The 25118-nt window shown below is 43.8% G+C and overlaps 2 protein-coding genes across 2 annotated transcripts in view; one reads left to right on the top strand and one right to left on the bottom strand.

The window, feature by feature from the left end:
- prss59 (serine protease 59, putative) overlaps positions 1–3251 on the bottom strand; it is a gene marked incomplete at its 5' end in the record, with an annotated part of 33766 nt that extends 30515 nt beyond the window's left edge. The window contains one exon of the mRNA XM_079732747.1: positions 3009–3251. Within this exon, the coding sequence (XP_079588873.1) occupies positions 3009–3251 (243 nt within the window). The remainder of the gene's footprint in view (positions 1–3008) is intronic.
- A 116-nt stretch (positions 3252–3367) lies between these two features.
- On the top strand, positions 3368–24595 carry psmd2 (proteasome 26S subunit ubiquitin receptor, non-ATPase 2). Its single transcript, XM_079731426.1, has 21 exons — positions 3368–3558; positions 4005–4061; positions 4249–4413; positions 9361–9482; positions 10396–10620; positions 11245–11403; positions 11630–11774; positions 12144–12204; positions 12758–12904; positions 13223–13329; positions 13693–13820; positions 19350–19437; positions 19576–19738; positions 19923–20024; positions 20447–20592; positions 22322–22405; positions 22717–22885; positions 23262–23356; positions 23470–23596; positions 23719–23837; positions 23941–24595. Exons 1-21 carry the CDS (start codon positions 3424–3426, stop codon positions 24121–24123), a joined length of 2727 nt encoding a protein of 908 aa, XP_079587552.1. The 5' UTR covers positions 3368–3423; the 3' UTR covers positions 24124–24595.
- Positions 24596–25118: the final 523 nt, after the last annotated feature.

Here is a 25118-nt window from a genome sequence, read left to right as displayed (position 1 = left end):
AACAAATAGCTAATGTGATCAAGTTTGAATACATTTGAGATAAAATATAGAATGGCTCAGCTGTTCTACTGGCAATTTGAAGCTCAACTATAGACTTAAAACCGACAAATCAACCAAAAACCCACCCAAAACTTATATTGCCAGAAATCGGATCAATCGTCATCATACTTCTGCAATGGCAAATACACAAATACACACCTAAACGCAACCTGATTATTACGTTATGTGGTATACAAGGAACATCTTGTCTATCTCTCACACAGAAACCTCACAAGATCTATGTAAAGAACACACTGACAGTCAATAAGTTGACATTAATAATACACAACACACAAAATAGGCATGTAAAAGACCAATAAACACCTGAATTAATTGACTTAATAACTTTTACAAACACACACACACGCACACCCACACAGATAAGAAGTCTGAAGTGTCAGAGAATGGGCGGACCGCCCACTGCCATCCTCCCATTCTACAAAATTCTCTTTTAAAAGTAGAACATTTTATAAAGTATAAAATATTAAAGAAATCTGAAAATAAGCTAATCTGAACATTTTAAAACTCTAGGTAAAAAATTGAGGAATCAGATAGGTCCCAAAGTTTGTAGAGAATAATAAAGAAAGAAGAAGAAAGAAAGAATAAAACCTAAGAAGAACAATAGTTGTGGGCTGCATGCAGCACTCATCTAATTACTGATCTCCAGCCAGTAACAGTAAGAAATCGCCTTTTCGATTTGCATATCGAGTTCTACTACATCGCGATGTCGGTTGGAATTTAATTCATTGTTCAGCCCTATCCAGAGATGTGACAAAGTCACTGTTTGGCAAGTCCCAAGCAAGTCCCAAGTCTTAGCAGTCAAGTCCGAGTCGAGTCCCAAGTCAAGACAGGGAAAGGCAAGTCGAGTCCAAGTCAAAGTCACACCAAAGCCAAGTCGAGTCCAAGTCCCAAACTTTTTCAAGTCTTGAAAAAGTCATCACGTTTTTTTTAACTTAATAACGTCATTATTAGGCTATTGATCATCATTTCAACATATAACTCTAATGTCAAGTCATTTCTTATCAACAGTTATAATATGTTCATTGTTTCTGTCTTCAAATGTGTTATGATATGCTCATGCGCCGAAATCGTATGTTTTTAAAAGTAGCCCAATAGGGTGGGAAAACCCCCCAATCTGGCAACACTGCTGAACGTCCTCACCTCCAGCGTCAACGTAAATCAATGAGACCAACTGAAACGAAGCCAATATGAAACTTTAACTGTGATTCTGAAGAAAGCATAAATGATATCAAAATTCAGTTTAGATATTATTGAAGATACGAGTGTGTAGATTTGTTATATCTTTTGAACGAAGGTAAATGGTTGAACAATGATTCAGTTACGATGTCTTAAGTGTCAGAGGCTGGCCAGACGGCTTCAATAAGACCAACTCAAAACGCAGCTGATATGAAACTAAAACTGTTATTCTGAATAAAGTATAAACGATATCGAAATTTCGTGATATTATTGAAGTGTAGATTTGTCTTCGCTCGCTGTTTTATTTTCATCTTCACGGAAGTGAATGCGTCTTGGGTGTCTAGCCCTCTAGGCGGGAAACAGGTTAGATATCTAAAACAATAAATGTTTTTGACTCAAGACACGTCGAGTCATTACAAGTCAAAGAGGCAAAGTCCGAGTCAAGTCTCAAGTCAATAGCAGTCAAGTCTAAGTCGAGTCGCAAGTTATGCGTAATTTTGTCAAGTCGAGTCTGAAGTCATCAAAATCATGACTCGAGTCTGACTCGAGTCCAAGTCATGTGACTCCAGTCCACATCTCTGGCCCGATCATATGTCAATAGAGTAGAGATGAACGTTTATTTTTCTCTGCAGAGCTCAACATGTTCTCCAGCCATTGATATGACCGAGTACACACACACACGCACACGCACACGCACACGGACACAGCGTTCGCCTGGGCAGGCAGGGCCCTGGGCCCGGGCCCTCCGCGTCACAGGGGGCCCTTCACATGCTCAAAGGGCCCCCCCTCAAGAACGAGCGAGAGAAGGATAATTTGCGTTGATTGCTCAAACCGCTAGGAATAACTTACTTTGAAGTAAATAAAGAAGCCGACATGCAAGTTTATATACCCGTGATTTTAGGTATACTATTTTATAATGGTGGGAGTCCAATTTTAGAAAAGAAAATCTGTCAGATGAAATCCCTAAAACAATCTTGAAAAGTAATCATTTAGTGACTTTTTTGTTTATCTATGTTGTCGCTTTTCGTATTGAATCAAATATATCTATGAAATGGTACCCAAATGCATGAAGGAAGCTTGACATCACGCACATTGTCAATGACTTTGCTGAACCCAAGGTGTGTCAAATGCCTTTTCAATAAAATCACGATGAATATGTAAGTTTAGGTTGTATAAATGTTAGGTTGCAAAATGGCATTTTGACTTTTCCTCGAACTCAAACTACCAACATTTTGAACACAAAATATATAGGCTAGAGTATATTAAACAACAGGGGGGGGGGGGGAGGGGGAATAAGTGGAAAAAATATATATAAAATAAAACAGTTCAAGGCTTATTATGTTATGCCCCAGCCAGACCTTCTTATCTGTTTGTTTATAATTTGTCCATATCCATCTCTTAAAACTAATTTGTTAAGATTTTCTGATGTGGTTCAGTAGTTTGTGTGTGGCTTTATTTTGTTTGAATCTTTGTTATATATGTTTATAGTTTAGCCTAACCTAGCCACTTAACGGGGCATGCCAGCTCAACTAGATGCCGGTCCCAAATGCGGATCATATTAATGGGGAGGGTTGGAATCAGGAAGTATACTATAGTTATGAGAATAGCCTATGTGTACCTGAAAATGAGAAAGCATGCTGATGATGAGTATAATGTAGGCCTATAGTGTGTGTGTGTGTGTGTGTGTGTGTGTGTGTGTGTGTGTGTGTGTGTGTGTGTGTGTGTGTGTGTGTGTGTGTGTGTGTGTGTGTGCAGACAGACATGGCACTCACCTGCTTCCACGTCCGGTTGTCAGCCCCGTTGAAGTGATCAAGTTTCTGAATGAACCACTGATCCTCCACCACCGTCTCGTTGCGTGTATCTTGCCATCGAGTAGTAAACGATCCAAACACTCTCAGGCGGTGCCCTTCACACACAGCAGAGATTAAGAGGATGGCTATGACTTTACTCATGCAAGTCCCAATGTGCAACGCCATGTTGAACCTGTGTGGGGAACTCAAAATAACCCGAAGCATGTGATTTCCCATAGTATCATGTGACTTTTACCGGAATAATAATGACAAATACAAAGTGCTGGCCGTTAGGTGGCGGTAGAGAGGAACCGAACACTCACCTCCTGGACCCGAAGAAGTCCCCCCTCGGTCCTCCATAGTCCCTCACCAGCCCACAGTTAACACAACAGAAGCCATGGAGGAGGCCAAAAACAAAGAAAAGAAACAGACCGAGAAGATTGAGGAAAAGGAGAAGGAGAAGGAGAAGGAGAAGGAGAAGGGGGAGAAGCCCGCCGGAAAGGACAAGGAGAAAAAGGAGGAGAAGGAGCTGGTGAGTGGCGGAGGTCTCATGCTAGCGGTGTTTCTCCTGAGTCACTGCTGCCTGCCGACACGTTAGGCCGGGGTCCTCTCACCACGGTGTCACCTCATGGACTGTCTACCCCCCGTGGAGTGGTGGTCTCTGTGAGGTCTGGGCGCAGTCCTCTCTGACCTCTTAAATACTGCGTTTAGTGTCTTTAATGCCCTCTCACTGGCTTAGTCCTTCCGTTAGCTCGGAGCTAGTTAGCCGCTAGCCGGCTAGCGGGGTGCTATCTGAAATTACACACATACACATACACAGACTTGTGCATTCAATGATCCATTGGCCCGTTTACATGATTACAGCGTGTGTTAGGCATGTATAAGCTACTATCTCAATGTGTTGTTTAACCAGCTGATGAACCTCATTAAACTGGTGTGTTTTGTGTTGATCCTTTTCCTTGAATGCTCTTTCTACAGTCTGAGGAAGACAAGCAGCTGCAAGAGGATTTGGAGCTGCTGGTCGAGAGGTTGGGTGTACGTATACTCTGATCAGGATACACTCATCACATTAAATAATCAAATACACCAACAGTGTCTTGCTCAAAAGTAAATGATGCACTCACCACATTCACTCGTTCTGTGCCATGGAGCATGTGGTTGGTCATGTGGCATGTTAGTGTTTGGAAAATAAGTGCTTATACTGTTCCTGTGACCTGAACAGGATGAGGACGCAACCCTACACCACGCGGCGCTGGAGGAGCTCCGCAGACAGATACGCTCCTCTACCACCTCCATGACCTCTGTGCCCAAGCCCCTGAAGTTCCTGCGCCCGCACTATGCCAAGCTCAAGGATATCTACGAGGCGATGGCCGATGGGGAAAACAAGGTAGGAGCTGTAGAACACACCGTTCTAGTCAGAGTATTTATAATAGGGCTGAACGATTTGGGAAAATAATCTAATTGCGATTTTTTTCCCCCAATATTTCAATTGCAATTTAATATGCAACTTTTTTTTCCAGCAAAACATAATGGATGATTTAAATATGACTAACACAATATTAGATACATTTAGTGTAAAATGTTCTTTCCCATAGGCTGGGCCTATTTGTTCAAATTAAATTAGATGTATGACTTGAAATAAATGACATTTTTATTTAACTGCTCATTACAGATACATCTGTGTCTTTGCCACTGGGCATTTAAGTAATTTAAACAAAGGCTTGCACTTTGTAAACACTGTGCAAAATGTCTTAAGAAAAAAATAATTTAAAGTTATATGTATCTTACTGCTCCCAAGTCAGTAACATTTCACACAACTGAAACATAGAATTTGCCTGTACTTCTTAGAAAATATTTTGTAAATTCAAAGTAAATAAGTGATTAATAAAAAATAGAGAAATGCACTTTTAAATGAGACAATATAAAAACAATTTGATTATTATAATATAGATCAACCTCACTTATCTCAAGTACACAACAATAACACACCGCACAGACTAAAGGTCACTAGTATGGCACTGCCAGCCATAATGATCCAACAGTTTTGCTCTGAGTGGCTCACAGGTTTTTTGCTAAGAAAACCAGAATATTGACTTTTGCTGGCTTCAAGGATGAGCGAGTGCAAGTCACAATATTCCCTCCTGTGCTAAAAAGACGCTCTGAGGGAGCGCTTGTGGCAGGTACACAAAGATACTTGCGGGCCATGGTGCACAACTGAGGGTAGCTGAACTTGTGCACCCTCCACCAAGCCAAGGGATTATCTTCTCCATCAATGGCAGGAGTCATCAGGTAATTGTTTACCTCTGCCTCTGCGACATCTTCAAGTTTTACAGGCAAAGAAGAGTCTGCACTGGTCTTGAAAAAACTGCCAAGAGACCTCTTCGCCTTTTCCAGTTGGATTTTACAGAAAAAATTGTTTTTTTGTGAAATACATAATTATCATTTACCTGATGATATGGATGTTGTGCTAAGTCTACCATCTCTGTCTTCAGTCAGGTGTTGATTGCAGGGATGTTGTCAGTGCTGATGTACAGTATTTTGAACCTAGGGTCCAGGAAACAGGTAACATCCAAAATCTTCTGGATGTTTGGGTCTCCATATTTGTTATGGAGGTATGCTAGGACTTTGGTTTTTATTGATTTAGTCAGGTCAGTGTCCTCAGCATCTTCAGCCAGGACTGATGTGACAAAAAGGTGGAGAACTGGCTTGAGGTAGGAGATGCTCACATACTCCTCTCCAGAAAGGACATCAGTAAATTCCTGTGGAGGATGCAGTGCCTTGTGAATTGATTCCAACACGTCAATATCCTGCCAGGTTGGGAGGAGGGAGCGTGCATATCGATCACCAGACAATACCTGAGAAATAGCTTTGGCCTGTTCCAGCACCCTGGCAATCATCATTTCTTTAGATCCCCATCTTGTTGGGCACTCAGTTATGAGGTTGTGCTCAGGGAGTTTGAGCTCCCTTCTTCTTCGAACTGTGGGAAAAGCATCCCACCAGCTTCCTGCACAGTGCTGTTGCCCTTGACACTCTGTCATCTTTGAGTGCATTTTCTAATAATAAGTAGTGTATTACACACAATTTGAGTTTGGTGATACAAGGCTATCACTATTACACATTCTCAGTAATTCTGAAATACACACATCCACACCCCATTTCTCCTCTCTCTCTCTCTCTCTCTCTCTCTCTCTCTCTCTCTCTCTCTCTCTCTCTCTCTCTCTCTCTCTCTCTCTCTCTTGACATGATAACTTACCAATGGCAATGTAATCTGTACTCAAAACACTGGAGCCTCGTCCATTCATTAAGCCGTGCAGCCAGCACAATATTTGACGCGTTTTCCGTCGTGATGCAGACCTGTTTCTCCTCGTGGAGATCCCAGCTGGCAAGCCCCTCTCTCAGGCCGGCTGCAATATTTTCCCCTGTGGTCATCTGGGAAGTAGGTAGTTTGTAGGCAGCAAGCTCTGAGGTTGAAATCTTCATCAATAAAATGGACTGTAAGACTCTGGTACGGCTCAGCTGTGCGGCTTGACCACATATCAGTAGTGGTCAGTTGCGGTGGGTCAATAGAGGGGGCTAGGGTGCCGCCTCTCTGTGAAATATTCACTTGGATATATCTGCCAACTATTAAATCAACTATTTTAAATACGAAATAAATCAACAAAAATACATAGCGTTTATCCTCGTTTAATTGTGTGATAGACCGTACTTGTCACTGCCAGCAACCATTTAAATGCGTCTGGACGTCAATGATTTGGGCTAGGCTAGTTATTGGTCATTCGAAATAAAGACCTCCTCCAAGTCAGAGACGCCGGCCACGTTGTAGTCAATGTAAGTTCGCTAACTTTTTGCTGTTTAGCAGAGACAGCTTTTCATTGGCGCAAGAAAATTCGCCCTCGGGTCGCACCAGTGTGCGCCCCAGGCCAATGGTATCGCACAACATGATTGGACAATTCAGCGAATCAATCAAATAGGCTACCTCCCTCAGCAGCATTCGCGCAACACAACTACATGTAGAGAAGAGATAGATCGCTAACTAGCAGAGAGTTGTAGGCACTTTTCACCCATTTCAGTGGAGGAATTGGACTCCCCAAGCAATGTTATACTTAAAAGGAGCAAGTAAGTAACATATTAATTTAGTCTTTCGGCCTGTAGCATATAAACAAAATTAAGCAACTGTCCCATATTTCTAACTGCATTTGAAGTAGACATTGAGACTCACAAAAGTGAACGCTATAGGACAGTGATCATGATTTGTCTCAATATCAGAATAACAACAATGGGTCAAATAGCAATGGATGGTGGAATGGCCATAAAGTAGGTCTTTATATGCAGTGTAAGCTTGTCCAGGCCCTGCAATTCAGGATGTAGGCTATGAATCTGAATGAATAGTAGTCTTTGCACTTTTTGTACAGCTCCGGTATAGCAGTCTGACTGAAGTATGTATGGGAGGGTATACTGTACCGTTTATCAATGCCAAGAACCCAGGCTTGTTCACCGTGTTGAGAAGCATCATATCTTTGGCTATGCACTCCGTTATTGCCCAAGTGATTTCCCCGTGCCGTTTTGAATTACGTTCATATGGAGTGACACTTTCAAACATTTCGGTCAGTGGTACTTTTTTAAGTGCTGGAACAAGTTTGTAGTGTTACCCCGTGAAGTAGCAACGGGAGCACGCCATGCTCTGCACAACACCTGACTCTGCGCAGCAATTTCTTTTTTGAAACCAAAATAAAAAATAAAATAAAATAGTTCTCCACCGCCGACGTGCTGTTCCTCTTCGAGACTAAAGTCTCAGCTGTGTCAGTTTCTGACTGTTCCGTCAAGCCAGAGGCCATTGCGCAACAGGTTAAAGGGCAGCATGAAAAGTTGATGCAGGCGAGTTCTCCACTCTTTCTCTCGCGTCGCGTGACCACCTTGTAATCGCGCAAGTGGCGGTTAGTAAATCGCGTTTTATCATATCGCGATATTATCGCAAATGCAATTAATCGTTCATCACTAATTTATAATGGTATGTGCCTCCACCGTCATCATATATAGGCATATGATCGCATCCATTTTTCAGGACATTTTCTAATCTCATTAAAAAATTAATGTCTGGTGTTTACTTGCCCAATTTGCTCCCCATGCGCGCCTTATGAACACGAGTCGCTATGGGGTCCCATACTGTTACCACAGCGGATAGCTTGGTACCAAACTACCCTGAAGAACACATGCATGAGGCACTTTGTAGATTCTCTGCCAAACAATAATTTAGATCCACTTCTTGTATCGTTCACTGAAAAAAATCACTGGTTCACCATCTTTTGACTTTAGGTGGAGCCCTAAATTGCCCTTAAGACCTTTTGCAGACCACTGATATGCAAATTATAAAGAAATATGAAATACACATGCAGTGGCTTGGTAAAGAGTGCCAGCGCCCCTTTAATACCTTGCTACTGCAAATAGACCATGGCCAATAGCAAACACAAATGAACACAAAACATCAATGGAAAACATTTCAATTAAACGTATGATGAGTGATAGTTTTTGAAATAATACCAAGACATGATTCTATTGTTCTTAAAAATATAGTTATTTATTTATTTAGTTATTTATTGGAAAGGGCGATTTAAATGTGTGCTTCCCAGTGTATCCACAAAGTATCAATGCGTTATTTAGAAGGAGACATCTGTGAGTACGGTGTGTACTTTCAAATAGCCGATTCAGTATTGGGTACTTTCTTCCCAGCAATCCTGGGGTTGTGACAGAACGTGACGTCATAGCGCAGGAGTAACATGAGGCTGGGTAGTAACTTATGGAGCCAGTGAGCAATCAGTTTCAGCTGGAATTTAAACGCTAGGAGATTAAAAGAAATGTGTTTTAGGGAAGAGGGGGAGTGGTATTCCCATGGGAACGACCCACGCCAACCTTGATTCTTTTCTATTACCGTCGTTGTGTATGAACGGTACAATGAGTGAGGTTGTATAGGAAAAGCATCACAAACACCATAGCATTATGCTATGTATGGAAGCCTAACCTTCACTCAAACATTAAATAAATCGCTGGGCTCCACACGTCCAAACCTCGCCACCGGTTTTCCTTGGTAATTTCGGAAAAGGCGTTCAGACATAACGAAAACAACGCCGCCTGTGGAACGTTCGCAAATTTTTGGGCAGGATGGCAAAGACATAGGATTTGACTCGCTTTTTTCTAAATTAGGAACAAAAAAAAAATGTTAAGAGAACAATTTTGACGTTAAAACAAAAATAGAAGAGCAGCAATTCAGCAAAATGTTATCTCTACCAGAATTGAACATCTGATTTTCTTAAGCCTTTTGCTGCTTCTGTGTTTCCAGCATTTCTGTGCTGATGTGGTGTCGGTGCTGGCCATGACCATGAGTGGCGAGAGGGAGTGTCTGAAGTACCGCCTGCTGGGCTCCCAGGAGGAGCTGGCCTCGTGGGGGCATGAATACGTCAGGTGGGTGGTGTAACCTGGCCCTGCAGGGCATGAAGCTACGGGTCAAAGCTCTGCTCGCAAGGAAAAGTAGAGTTTAACCAAATAACAGATTGTGGCATTGCAGATTTCGGACATTTGAGGCTGTTCTATTTATTTTTGGTGCTTTAAGCAGGTTCCCATCGATTGTGCAAGCACGGTATAAGTTGTACTAAAAGTTTTTGATATCTATTTAAATAAATAAATGTAGTGATATAAGTCATTGTAGCATGAATGACATGTAGCATGTATAACAAAAAATGCCTACTTATTCTTTGATAAGTCTTGCTGGGTTTAAATACTTATGGCCTGTATAATAATGAATTGAAACCAAAAATAATTGCACCTCTTCCACAGAGTCGGTCCAAATTAAAAAAAGTACTCGTTTGGCATACTCTTTTTTTTTTTTCTTTTTTTGAAGTCTGTAATGTACACGGAAACTCTGTTTAACCTTTATTATCTAGAGTATGTGCCTTTGGATTAACGCTGGAGCTCTACTGGCCAGGCCGTTTGACCTGCTTTTTACAGTCATGGACCTAGTGGGAGTTAATGTTGTATCCATTGGCAACATTTGGAAATGTGGGTTGTATCTGGGTTAATTGTGTCTAAGTTTGGCTATTGTTCATGGCAGGGTACTTTCTAAATCACTTATTGTTTAGAAATATGGACCAAACAGTGGCTCTTTAGATAGAAGTGCTGGTGTGATGGCTTGTTCTGGTTAGGCGTGTCTCCTGGCAGGTATCTGCTAAACTCACCAGCTCAAACTGCTAATCACATCTTTAGTTCTCCGTGTCAGATCTATGTAATTCAGAGCGTGATATAAACATGTTGATCATACAATATCTTTATAACTGAAATGTATACTTCCAAATTCAAACTCGGGACCTTGGTTTCCCAGGCACTTGGCCGGCGAGGTGGCCAAGGAGTGGCAGGAGGTGGAGGAGAGTGACAAAACCAAGCAGGAGACGCTGCTGAAGCTGGTGAAGGAGATTGTTCCCTACAACATGGCGCACAACGCTGAGCACGAGGCCTGCGACCTGCTCATGGAGGTTGAGAGGCTGGACATGCTGGAGAACTACATAGACGATAACGCCTACGCCAAGGTCTGCCTCTACCTTACCAGGTATGTCTAACTCAAGGTATTCACTCTTTATGCAGGGTTTGTCAAAAAGCTACCAATAATAAGAATAATAAGGTCATATACTCATTTTCAATGTTTGTTTTTAACTTTTCTGCTGATAAACAGAACAGTGCGTGGGTTTTTTCTTGGCCTGTTCTTGAATAGTGCCGGTGCTGCGGTGCATTTTAAGTGACACATTTTCAGTGACGCACCCCAAAAGATAAATATGATCGCCATTAGATGGACCCTGGGCCACGGCAATGTGGTGGTTCAATCCCCATGTGCACAGCTTTCCTGTAAGCATCCCTGAGCAAGATCCCTAACCCCAACCTTCCCCTTACTGATAATGAAATGTCTGAATTCATTAGGATAAACCCCATCTACTAAATTGCTACATGGTAATGCAAGTAGATCCCCATAGTGGACTCTGATTGGTTAAATATTGCATATAGCACCTCAGAGCATAGGGAAGCCATTACAGTGTAAATATGTGTCGAGAAACAAGTTGTATTTGTCAAAGTCAGAGTTCAAATTATGAAAAGCAAGGACATCTACAACAGAGCACTACAAACCCGGGCTCTGGCTGAAGTGGCGTCACTAACTCTCAATCTTGTGGTCCCCCATCAGCTGCGTGAGCTACGTCCCCGAGCCAGAAAACTCTGCGCTGCTCAAGTGCTCTCTCAACATCTTCCGCAAGTTCAACCGTTACCCCGAGGCCCTGCGCCTTGCCCTGATGCTCAACGACGTGGAGCTGGTGGAGAACATCTTCACCTCCTGCAAGGACATGTGCGTTTGCTTATCCAGGGCTTTCTGACAATCCTTTCCCCATAATAAAAGGAAGCCATATTGGCGTCATTAGCAGTCACAAATATCGATCGGGTGTATTATTTTACCCTGTGCCCTGGGTCAGAATGTCGCAAATTTCCAATTGTTTGGGTGAGCACCTCTTCAGCCATATAGTCCCCATTGAAAGGGTTGACCCTGTGCCTGTCTGCACCCCCTCCTACCACAGCGTCACGCAGAAGGAGATGGCCTTCATGCTCGGTCGCCACGGCATGTTCCTGGAGCTCAACGAGGACGTGGAGGACTACGAGGACCTGACTGAGATTATGTCCAACGTCCAGCTCAACAGCAACTTCCTGGCCCTGGCCCGAGAGGTGAGGGAGGCTGTGAGGAAGAAGAGGTCAGAGTTGGTTTTAAGGCAGAGTTGGAGGAGTGTAGGGGACGGCTGTGGTTTCTGTGCTGGGATTTACTGCAGGCCAACAAACAAATTCAGGACGGACATGATAAGGGTGGAGGTGGATTGTAGACTGCTCTCCTACTGCTGGAAAGTAGCTCCTAATTCCAGAGAACAGCTTGTCCTCAGACTGCAGATGGGTTTGGGGACGACAAAGAAAGAGACAGACGACACTCGAAGAATGAGGTCTATGAGTCAGGGCAGATGAGAGAGGGGATAGCGGCTTATCCTCGCAGTGTGTTTCTAACACATTAATGAATGTATTCTCTGGACGTTTCCTCCTACTCAGTTGGACATCATGGAGCCCAAAGTCCCAGACGACATCTACAAAACCCACCTTGAAAATAACCGTGAGTAGAGATGGGTGTGAATGGTGTTGGCATGGGACACTACGTCTATTGATGGGTATGGGGTAGACTCCTGGGACAAATGGGAATCCACTAAGAAACATGTGCAGGTGAACGGTATCTGATTAAGTTACCGTTATTACATTTTCCTCTACCTTGCAATGTAACGGGGGACCATCTGTAGTTTACCGCAAGGCACCGCAGAGCCCAGAAGCCAAGGCATCATTTCCTTCGCTTTCTGAAAGAACCACAAGGCCTTAGCCCACGGGTTTTTATTGAGAATGATTCAAAGAGATTATATTTTGGAGCTAACCGGAGAACTGAACCCCTGTTCTTAGAGGAGTGTTTGTGTGTGTCCCCAGGGTTCGGCTGAACCCCTGTTCTGAGAGGAGTGTGTGTCCCCAGGGTTTGGCTGAACCTCTGTTCTGATAGGAGTGTGTGTGTGTGTGTGTCCCCAGGGTTCGGCTGAACCCCTGCTCTAAGAGGATGTGTGTTTGTGTCCCCAGGGTTCGGCTGAACCCCAGTTCTGAGAGGGTGTGTGTGTGTGTGTGTCCAGGGTTCGGCGGCAGCGGCTCCCAGGTGGACTCGGCCCGTATGAACCTGGCCTCCTCCTTCGTCAACGGCTTCGTCAACGCCGCCTTCGGCCAGGACAAGCTGCTCACGGACGATGGCAACAAGTGGCTGTATAAGAACAAGGACCACGGTGAGGCCGGCGGGGGGATGGGGAGGTCATGGTCTGTCTCGCTACAGAAGGGAACGCTTTGATGCTTCTGAGTCAGAATCAGATCCCCATGGTTATTGGAGGGCATCACAGAAAGAGATGAAGAGTATTGAGAAGAGGTCACCTCTTCTTAATACTGGTCGTCACCTGGTTTAACGTTGTCACCTGGTGACCAAGTTATAATTTGAAAAGTAGATATTTGTTTTATTTTCTCCAACAGCTCTATCATCTGTTGTGCTCCCCATTGACAGTAGCAAGCTCAGGAAAGATGACTTTAATAATATATAACTGTTTTCTCAGGCATGTTGAGCGCTGCAGCCTCCTTGGGGATGATCCTGCTGTGGGACGTGGATGGTGGTCTCACCCAGATAGACAAGTACCTCTACTCCTCCGAGGACTACATCAAGGTGGGGACCCACAATATCAATATGGATATCAAAAAAACTAGGATTTATTAATTGCACTAAATGTTTTATGCATTTACATAATGTTTGCGCATGTTTATAACCCTGTTGTATGTGTCTATGGTTCATTTCACCCCTGACAGATTGTCGCACAAATTCTACTAGGTCAAGCATTATTCCAAGCTTTTTTGAAGTGTTTTTGGTGGATTATTTTCACAGAGAACTCAATTATGGCCAAGACGTGGTTATGGCAAAATAATATTCCCATCTCTACAGGCTACTGGGACATAGTCGGCTTGTGCTCATTAGCGAGTGATGTCCTCCTCACAGTCACCGCCTCTCACTCCCTGTTGTGTCCCTTTACAGTCAGGGGCCCTGCTGGCCTGTGGCATCGTCAACTCTGGCGTGAGGAACGAGTGCGATCCGGCCCTGGCTCTGCTCTCAGATTATGTGCTCCACAACAGCAACGTCATGCGGATAGGAGCCATCTTCGGGTAAGCATTAATGCATATCCATCATGAGGAGGCAACCCTCCAGACCAACCCTATAATGTGCAGTTTGACTAATCGGGGTGAGAATTGGCAAAAATTTGACGATTTGATAGTATTGCGATATTTGGGCCTTGGTTCAATAATATTGTGATTTGAATCTGCGCTATATATTACGATTCATGTCCCCCATATTATTCAAAGGCATTACAAAAAATCATGAAAATAAGATTAGTCAAGTCATTTCAAATGTCGAAAGTGCGAAAACTTAGGAGGGTAGTGCAAAAACGTTGTCAATGAACATTCAGCACACAGGACCTTAGTATTTATTCTCTGAATAGACCTCTCACATGAATGTTGAGCTCCCAGCTCATAACTTAAAATTATTCAAATACAATAGAGTAACATAATGCAGACATAATAGAGTTACATAAACCTAAGAATAATCATACTAATAAGAGTTACTTAGAGCCTCAATAAAATTGAGAGAAATAAACAAATGTGCCCTGCTAGAGTCCAGTCCTGTTGGCTGCAAGGTCATCAACCAAAAATTTAAATTAATTTGGGAATATTGGCATTTTTGTGCAGTAAAAAGAGTTGGTCAACATGCTCAGAGTAAACTAAATAAATATAAAAATACTTTGCACTACTGTATCGATACCGTTTAGTCTGAAAAATATTGCGATACTGAATAGAATCAAGCAAGTTATTTCCCCACATCAATAAAATAATGAAACATTCAGCTGAATTGGACTGCACACATGCAATTAAACATTTTGCGAAATATTTGCATTGATTTGAATCGCAAAGGTCTATTTTTTAAGGTTAACCAATGACAATGAGGTAACATTTGTCGAGGCAACATGGTCACTGAAAATGTTGTAGGAAAATGGAGGAGTACTGTCAGATAATGGTCTAATTCTGTTTTTCAGAATTAGACTAGGTTCATAGTAGGGTAACATTACATTAACAATAATAACATTAGGGCGTCCTCTAACATTTGTCAAATCTGATTTGTCAGACTGGGCTGATCATCAGATGATATATTATTATATATTTTGTAATATTTGCGGTTCAGTGGTGCATTATAGACTTTTGTACGGTTTAACCTAAGAAATGAATGAGCTCATCAGGGTCCCCATGGCTGTGTACAGGCGAGGCATAGTGCCTACGCTCAATGACCGCCTCTACCAGCAGGTCATCTCATCTGCTTACAGTTTGACTGAAAATGTAGGCTACTATTAGCCTTAATGAATCATGATATGGGCTGAAATATAGTGCAGTGTTAAAATTAGATCAAACGGTGGCCGGTCTCTATCCAGACCCTCCGTTCTGTCTGATTATGTGCAGTACCAGATAAACCATTCAATATACCGAGAATGAACAGAGAGTAATGTTCACCAGCACAAGTTCATTACACCTACTATTGTCAGGATTAATTTTATTTTTATCATCTTTAATGTTTTCGTTATGCAAACTTTCTACGTTTTTTGCCTGATATTGTCTCGGCTTCCAGACGTTCTAGAACAGGGGTGCCCACACTTTTTCGGCTTGCGAGCTACTTTCAAATGACCAGGTATAAAACATCTACGTACATTAAAAAATGCGAAACATATATTTATTTATATATACTGAGTACATAATCTGATGACTTGCAATGAATAGAGTTAGCCAGGGATGCATAGTCCGGGCCGTAGCTGCTGGTAGCTAGTCTCAAATTTAGTCCAAATGACCATCAGTCATGGTGGAATGGTATTAGCACTTAATAATCTTCATTTGGAAAAAAGATGATTGGCATAAATAAGTAAAGCCAAATAATTCTGTCAAGGAGGTAGCACATTTCCTCATGGATATATTCTTTTTCTTTGAGATAATTTCCAAAATTGTAAATTTCGACTTGAGCTCAATATCAGCTTGTATTATCATAATCTCATCCTCCACTCTAGACTTGTTCATGTAGAACAGTGGTGCAATTTTTGATGCGAGTAAAGCAACCTCAACATCTTCCTGAAATGGATAGCACATCAATTAGGCGATTGCCTCAAGTAAAGCAGTCTTGAGGCAATCTTTCAAGTCTTGAAACCGTTTTTCCAAGTCTTGACGGACAATTTTCTTCAATAAGTTTTTTTTTTTTAAGTCATGCGATCTACCTGCACTACGTTTTGCGATCGGCCGGTCGATCGCGATCGATGTATTGGGCCCCCCTGGTCTAGAATATATTAAAGTTTGGATATTGCCATTACACAAAGGGGTAATCAAACATGCAGTAAGGACTTTTAAGCCATTCATAACATGGCAAATAGAAGACTTGGGACAAATCACCAGCTCCATTAAAAATAAAAAACTGCTGTGGTATCCCTCGGTTAGCACCCCCATCCTCCCAATGCTGTGGTATCACCCGTTTAGCACCCCCATCCTCCCAATGCTGTGGTATCACCCGTTTACCACCCCCATCCTCCCAATGCTGTTGTATCACCCGTTTACCACCCCCATCCTCCCAATGCTGTGGTATCACCCGTTTACCACCCCCATCCTCCCAATGCTGTGGTATCACCCGTTTAGCACCCCCATCCTCCCAATGCTGTGGTATCACCCGTTTAGCACCCCCATCCTCCCAATGCTGTGGTAGCACCACCATCCTCCCAATGCTGTTGTATCACCCGTTTGGCACCCCCATCCTCCCAATGCTGTGGTATCACCCGTTTGGCACCCCCATCCTCCCAATGCTGTGGTATCACCCGTTTACCACCCCGATCCTCCCAATACTGTGGTATCACCCTGTTTAGCACCACCATTTTCCCAATAGAAGGTTCCAATGTTATCGTGCACAATTGTACAGACACGGCAATTTGACTTTTAAAGACTAAGGCCCGGTCCACACAGGCGAAAACTAACTTTTCTCCGTTTTCCTTTGATGCGTTTCAGGAATATCTCCGTAAAGACGGACTCATTGCGAAAATGCATCGAGCTGTAGAAACGCTGTAGTAAATATTGAAGGCACTGGTTCGCCACCAAAAATAGTGGAGCGCATCAAGCCTGCACTCATCCAGCCTGCGCGCTGTATACAAAAAATCAGTCGAGGAGTAGATAAAACCTTTTCAATTGAGCAGAAATACTTTTTGATGTACAGTTAATAATTAAATGTACCAAGGGGCTGTATTTACAGCTATAAAAACAATACAAATAAAAAATGTAGTATGAAATTCAAATTCACCTCTTACGTCACCCAGCGGGTGGGGGGGGGCGATGACGTCATCTTTGCGTTTCAGGCGTACGCACACGAATCCTAACACGAAACCGCATATGCGCTTTCTTTGGTCCGGACCAAAATACAATGTTTATTTTTTGGTTTGGGGCGGTTCCTTTACACATTGCAAATTTTGCAACAGTCCCAGAATTTCACAACAAACCCACATGTGTGCAAAGATCGTTCAATCATTGGACACAAAAGTCTGGGGTGGGGTAAAACGTTAAAAAAAAGGGGGAAAGCGATCAGCGGACCGGTCGAACTCCTTCACCCTCATCCTGGTGCTGAATGTGAAAAATGTATCCGCATTTTTATGCGTGTTTTTCGAGCATACTTAGTACATGCCTTTGTCGGACCATCCGGTGAAAATGAGTCGTGGCTCAACATGGTGCAAATAGGAGACGGAATCTCTATTGGATATCGGACCCAATTATCCAATAAACGTTCCGTCTCCTCTTTGCTCCATGTTGAGCCACAACTCATTTTCACCTGACGGTCCGACAATATGCTGCTGATCTGGAGTTACCGTTAATCAAACAATAATTCCCATAATGTGCGCGGCTGAGTGGATGCCTGTTAAATCCAAAGAGTCGCATGATTTTAGAACTGGATCGGACCGGGGTGTGTTCGCTTTCACATCTCAAGAGAACCGCACCAGGGTTTGTTTGGAAGCGAACCGAGACCAGCTCTCCGGCTGGGTCTCGGTCCGACTGTTTGGTCCGCACCAGAGTTCAATGGTTTGTATTCACACCAGCACAAATGGTACGCACCAGTGTTCCTTTTGGTTTGGTTCGAACCAAACAAGGCAGGTGTGAATACGGCCTAAGTAAACTAAATATCTTTCTATTGAAGATTCAATTAATCGAATATTCAATGTCTCCCCTAATTCGTAGACCTGCAATTATCATTATCAATGATCTAGATTGCAGTTGGCATTAAAAATCCAACGCCTACTTGCACTGTGGTACGTGAGTACAGGTAGGTATTGATAACATAAAGGTGTCAAGTTGTTTTTCAACAGTTTAGTTTTGGTACACACTTCAGAGTGAAACAGGTATACAACCTAAAACAAACTGAAGTGCCTTGGACCACCTTACATTATACCTGTATTAAAAGTGTGTGAACTTCATTGTGATTAAATCCTACCCTAGGCATAGGATATGTGGTGAAAGGACAGCGTATGCTCACCTGTACTAGGAGGATTGAATCCATCCCAAGGTTTTACGTGTGTGTGCATGTGCATGCGTGCGCGCAAGATACGACGGCATGTAAACACAGAGCACTACAGTGTTTACTTCTGAATAGTTAAAAGTGGAGCCACACGGTTTTCTGACCGTTTCTATAAATTCAGATTTATAGGAACGTCAAACCAATCGAACCACACTAAGAAAGGAGAAGGAATCTGTGCGAGTACTGGTGATTGGAGAGTTGGAAAGCCTCATTCTAAAGCTCATACACAAAAAACGTAATAACAAAGTAGCCCTGGGTCATCATAACAGGCCCCCGCCTTCCCAGAACTGTCCAGACAAAATGCATTTTTTTAAACAGTTTTCGAATTTTATGAATCGTGATTTTTCAAATCAGCAATTTCACAAACCGTAGGAATTTGAAAAATGCTAATTTATCAATTGATAGCCTACATAGTTGTATAAGATATAAATTTATAACATGTTTTTTTCCCAGACAACGGTGCTGCAGTGTGTGTGTGTGAGGTGCTCTTGGCTGGTGCTCTGTGGTGTTGTAGCAATTTTGGTGGCAAATCTGCAATTTGTAGGCATACATCTTCTGTGATTCATAATATTGTTTTTTCTGACTACACAATCAAATATAACGGCCACTTTCTATTATTACAGTACTTGTTCTTACTTTACTCTCCCTACCTACCTACATTTAATCCAGAGCTAATGCCACCTACAGTATCAAGCACTTTCTATTCTTCTACAGCAGAACGCTTACGTTAGTAATTTTCCACAATATTTCATCATGGTAATGATCAAAACGTAATAATTGAGGGGGTGCAGTAGGGGGCCCCTGTAATATAGAACACATCGCCCAGTCTGGTTAAACATGTAGAACAGCAATAAGTACAAATGTTTCTTTATTGTTGTATTTTGGTTATTAAAATCCCTGGCATTGGACATCAATTACATGGTAGAGTTGAAAAATTAGGGGGTATTTGGGGCACCCAAAAGTATTTATAGTTTAGTTGGTCTGGAGGGTTGGGATGTTATGGATGGTGGTGGTCTTGTGTGGGTTTCATCCTCCTGTGTCTTCTTCCTGCTGTGCAGACTTGGCCTGGCCTACGCCGGATCCAACAGGGAGGACGTCCTGTCTCTGCTCCTTCCCGTCATGGGGGACTCCAAGTCCAGCATGGAGGTGAGTGACTGAAGCCACATGCTGGAGGACTGCCATTCCACGCTCTATGTGTCCCTGGTTCCATCTGTCACCTGTGTGTCTCTCGGTCTCTAGTTGTGGCCAGTGGTTGTAACGGGTTATGTGGTTAACGGAAAACAGGTGGCGGGTGTGACGGCGCTAGCGTGTGGCATGATTGCGGTGGGCTCCTGTAACGGCGACGTGACCTCCACCATCGTCCAGACCATCATGGAGAAGAGCGAGCTGGAGCTCAAGGACACCTACGCCCGCTGGCTGCCACTGGGGCTGGGACTCAACCATCTCGGTACACAGCAAACAGACACAGGCAGAACATATCCTATTATAGCATATAGGGACATTCACAAACCAAGGCAATACAAAGAATGATGAATGGGAACGAGGTAGTTGGTCCTAAACACATTTTCTTCTTCTGAATGGCATAATCCCAAGAAATGTTAGTAAATGTAATTTTCCCCATTGCGTCGCAGGTAAAGGAGAGGCCATCGAGACCACCCTCGCTGCTCTGCAGGTAGTCCCTGAACCCTTCAGAAGCTTCGCCAACACACTGGTGGACATCTGTGCCTACGCAGGTCAGTCAGGGTCGCTTGAGGTGCATTTTATCGATGACGTTTTCCATATGGTCGCTAGTTTGTGAGGATGCTGATGGGTTGCCATGGTCACCTGTGTTTTTGTTGTGGCCCCCCTAGCTGTCTCCTTCACTCCCTATTGCTCTAGTCATACCCTGATCCACCTCAGGGCTTGTCCAAAGATACACAATGATTTGCTCATTGATGTCCCATGTCGGCAGCGGTTTACTCCTCGGTTAAATCTATTACCTCCTAACACCTAATAACGACAATACTTTTGTGTTATTTCACACCTTTCACCTTGATCGGGGATTCACATATTGACGCTTGAAAGTTTATTTTCTGTACTTTATCCAACATCCCTTTTTGTTGTTGTGCTCAACAAGGCATCTGGTCGCCCTGGTAACTCCTCTTCTCCTCCTCAGGCTCTGGCAACGTGCTGAAGGTCCAGCAGCTCCTCCACATCTGCAGCGAGCACTACGAGGCCAAGGAGAAGGAGGAGGACAAGGACAAGAAGGATAAGAAGGACAAAGACAAGAAGGAGGTGCCCGGCGACATGGGCTCCCACCAGGTGAGCACCCTGCCGGCGGCGATCACCCACGCTGTTGTTGTTGTGGGGGAACGGTTCCATGAAGGTTGGGTACCGTTCACGTCTGAGCTGGTTGTGGCACCTGGAATACAATACAAGTACCAAACCATACCTTTTCTTGGTAAAAAAAATATATAATTTTCCACTCCCTATCATGAAAACCCTTCCCTATCCTTGGAATTTAGCGAGCGTGGTCTGCGCCCAGTTGGAACAACAACGCCTGGGACTGTTTTTGGGCTCGGCACTGTACTCACTGTGATGGAACACACCCCTTGATCCAGTAGTGTCGTCGCATGCTCTCTCTTTGCTCTACCTTTTGCCTACTCTTTCTTCCACCAGACCTAACCCTAGAAAGTAGGTACTCGGTTGTAGGGACTTATTTGGTCGGTAGCCTTAAAAGAACAGAGTTTAGAAAGAAACCCTAACGGTAATGCAGTGGTCTTTTGTGAAATAAACCAAGGACACACATTTCCAGCATGTGGACTGTGGGTTGTCCTAGGGTGTGACCGGTGGGTTGTCCTAGGGTGTGACCGGTGGGTTGTCCTAGGGCAGGGGTGCCCAACCTTTTTTGGTTCAAGATCTACTTTTAAAGTTGATAGTGTTTCGAGATCTACCAAGCCATATAGAAAGCCGTAGCATAGCCACAATTTATTGTGCACCTATATAGAACACTGTTTTCTGACACAAAGATTAAGTTTTAACCATAATAATACATACACTCACACATATTACATATTAAAGTAAATGTGCGAGGTGCAAAGAATAAGCACAAGTAGGCCTAGGACTGGCCTGTTACAACCCAACAGGCAGAAAAAAAACCCAAATAATGCAATGCCTAATTCAAGTTGAAAAAGTGGTATCCCTTAGTGGGACATCTGGCACTGAGAGGAGGAAGCTAGTCTCTTATAGTCCGGACAGTAGGAGCTGAGTGCCAGCCGTAAGCAGGCTGCAAGGTGGTCATCAGTCATGGTGGATCCGTATTTTGACTTGATGATTTTCATATGTGAAAATCACATATGATTTTATATGCACCTGTGAAATTCTGACAAGATGCTCTGCACTTGACCATCATAACATGCACTCTCTCGCGCCCTTTCGAGTCCTTAGTTACAACCTAACAACCATACCCCGCATGCGCAGATAGAGAGGGGCCTACGATTTTTTATCCCCATTATGCCTGATATAGCCTGTATTGTACAAATATAGGCAACACACTGTCTTTAAGACTCATAATATCAGAGAATATCCCCGTCACTTTATTCATAGTTCCACTGACTTAACAGTACACGTTTGCACAGACACAACCGGACTCGTTCATTCACTAAACTGACATGCGAAACCGCCCGCTCTCCTCACTCGTCCACTCACTCGCTACACATACGCTACTCTCGTAACAGAAGCGTAGTGTGTACTGAATGCATGTTGATAATGATACACTTCCTATAAGGGGTAACTACATTTGCACAGCCTCGGCTTCCTCCATCACTACATTTCTCACGATCGACTCCAACTCAGCCCGCGATCGACTGGTAGACTGCGATCGACTGGTTGGGCACCCCTGTCCTAGGCTGTGACCTGTGTCTTGTCCTAGGGTGTGACCTGTGTCTTGTCCTAGGGTGTGACCTGTGTCTTGCCCTAGGGTGTGACCTGTGTCTTTTCCTAGGGTGTGACCTATGGGTTGTCCCAGGGTGTGAACTGTTTTTTGTCCTAGGGTGTGGCTGTGCTGGGAATCGCGCTCATTGCCATGGGAGAGGAGATCGGCTCGGAAATGGCCCTGCGGACCTTTGGCCACCTGGTAAGTACCAACGCATGATTGCTCTAGTGTGTTTGTTATTAAGTATTAGGCTGTTCAACCACATCTCTCCTAGTCTCTGTGGTCATGGCAAAATGTGACCATTTTTACTTCTTCATTATGTATGTACATTACAGTCCCAAGGAATGCAAGCTCAAAGATATGACTTGCTTGACTGTCAATTGGCCTCAGAAATAATGGATCTTTTGAAAGTAAAACAATCAGTAGGAAGGAGAAATCCGCTTGCGTTCGACATATATACATACATTCAGCAATGAGCCTGGGCTAGTTGTAACCTCATCTCCCCTTTGAAGCTGCGGTACGGAGAGCCCACCCTGAGGCGGGCGGTGCCTCTGGCGCTGGCCCTGATCTCTGTGTCCAATCCACGCCTCAACATCCTGGACACGCTCAGCAAGTTCTCCCACGACGCTGACCCAGAGGTCTCCCACAACTCCATCTTCGCCATGGGCATGGTGGGCAGCGGTACGTGGCTCATAATAAATCCACCCACACACACTCTCACAGGCATGTTGATTTTATGAATTAAAAGCTGTAAATATTGGGTCGATTTACAGCTTTACCGTAGCAAAGAGACGTCCTATTTGGTTGCCCTTTGAAAACAATTACAACCCTGGAAGTAACATGAAAATAAGTTAAGAAAATGGAAAGGCCATTAACCGTTTTCAAAGATGTCGATTATGACAACAATTGTCTTCTGTTGTTAAAAGTTTTCCTTTTTTAAATTCTGTAGAAAAGGTCTGGAATGGCTGAAATACGTCATTTATTGTACGATCACAATGGTCAGCAGGTGTCGACAGTGATGCTTGTCACCATAACAACACTTTCTTCCTCTCCCCAGGCACAAATAATGCTCGTCTGGCAGCCATGCTTCGACAACTAGCCCAGTACCACGCTAAGGACCCCAACAATCTGTTCATGGTCCGCCTGGCGCAGGTGGGTGCTCACAAGCACTATAGTCCTGTTTTTTTTTTAGACCTTTTGCACCATCCTGTTCATCTCTTCACTGCTGCCTTTGACTGTGTTGACCTTTTTGCACCGTGTTCCAGGGCCTGACTCACCTGGGTAAAGGCACGCTGACGCTGTGTCCCTACCACAGCGACCGGCAGCTCATGAGCCAGGTAGCGGTGGCTGGCCTGCTCACAGTCCTGGTCTCCTTTCTGGACGTCAAGAACAGTAGGTCCATTTCCTCTTCCCCTCCCTCTCTCTCATTGCAGGTTTAAATCTTAACGTTGATTGAATAAGATCCCTGTCATGCACTGGTTGTTAATGCTTCCCCCTGGTATTGTGGCTTGCAGTCATACTGGGGAAGTCCCACTACGTCCTCTATGGCCTGGTCGCGGCCATGCAGCCTCGGATGCTGGTGACATTCGACGAGGAGCTGCGGCCTCTCCCGGTGTCGGTCAGGGTGGGACAGGTACGGACACCGGATGGGTTTGACAGGGCTCGATGGTTGGGTTGTAGGTAATTTCTGTATTATTGTACTTGTATTTACGGGGTTCTGCTGGGTGCATGTGCAGGCGGTGGACGTGGTGGGCCAGGCGGGGAAGCCCAAGGCCATCACAGGCTTCCAGACCCACACCACGCCGGTGCTGCTGGCCCACGGAGAGCGGGCAGAGCTGGCTACGGAGGAGTACCTCCCCGTCACGCCCATCCTAGAGGGCTTCGTCATCCTCCGGAAGAATCCCAACTACGAGACCTAGACCCCCCCCCTCACTCCCATCCTCATTACAGGCCACCCCCGGCACCTAGAAGGGTAGTCCCCTTGGCTTTTTTTATAAGTCCTCATATTTTATGTTGCTTATTCCATGGCTTAAAGAAAAGCCATGCTTGGCCTACCCATTCTGGCTGCCTGTTGTTTTTCCTCTGTTGCCCCGTAGTTCTCCAATGGTTTCATGGTCTAGATGGCAGGACCGCTGTGGCACTCAGAGGGGTAACCGGTACCTGATCGACCCTGCAGCACCAGGTGTCCCTCATGTACTGACGCAGTGCTTCTGCTATTGGTGTACGGTCAAGCTCAAATGCAGGCGATGTTCAGTCACCTTGGCTCTGACCAAGCTTTGTGCTACGACTGGTCAACCCACTTTATCACTTGTGGTCATTGTTGCTTCTGTACCTGCACCACATGTTTTGTTTTTTTGTAATTAAAGATTGGGAAAGAAAGTGTCATGTTCATCCTGGTTTTTTCCCTTTTGTAGACACCTACATGGTTTCATACAAAAATACTATTCAGGTCCACTTGGTGGTATTGTGAGAATGGAAATGCCATTTTTTTTTTTTTTTTTTTTTTTTTTACCGTTTTTGCATTGTCAAACCTGACATTGATCGTTTTAGAGAAATATTTTTCCTACATAAAATAAAACTTTAGGAAGTACTTGTGTTAAATCCCAATGATAAGCAAACGTTTTCCTGATGAGACCAATGGCAAATGGTTTAGGTTCAATGTCAATCGGTTATAAATAATGGTATTCTATTTGAGTAGGTTAGCTGACAAAGTCCGATGGTCTGTATGGAGTAGCGGAGATCATCTGCTGTACATTGTATGTTAACCAGTGGAACTGGTGTGTGTGTGTGGGAGAATTTGAGATGGGTTTAAATGTGTTATCGAAATAAATTCAAAGAAAACGCTACACCATCAAATAAAAACTTAAAAGTAAAAACAGATACATTCTAACAAAATGAGTGATTAATAAACAGT

This window comes from Pollachius pollachius, assembly GCF_949987615.1.
Source record: "Pollachius pollachius genome assembly, chromosome: 3".
Lineage (NCBI taxonomy): Eukaryota > Metazoa > Chordata > Actinopteri > Gadiformes > Gadidae > Pollachius > Pollachius pollachius.
The sequence above is the reverse complement of the archived record's forward strand: the minus strand, read 5'-3'. Positions and strand labels throughout refer to the sequence as shown.

Excerpts from the sequence above, each read along its gene's own strand:
- psmd2 (XM_079731426.1), top strand. The coding sequence starts at position 3,424 with ATGGAGGAGGCCAAAAACAAAGAAAAGAAACAGACCGAGAAGATTGAG. Across the intron at positions 3,559-4,004 it reads AAAAGGAGGAGAAGGAGCTG|TCTGAGGAAGACAAGCAGCT; the intron begins GTGAGTGGCGGA and ends CTCTTTCTACAG. Across the intron at positions 11,404-11,629 it reads TTCACCTCCTGCAAGGACAT|CGTCACGCAGAAGGAGATGG; the intron begins GTGCGTTTGCTT and ends CTCCTACCACAG.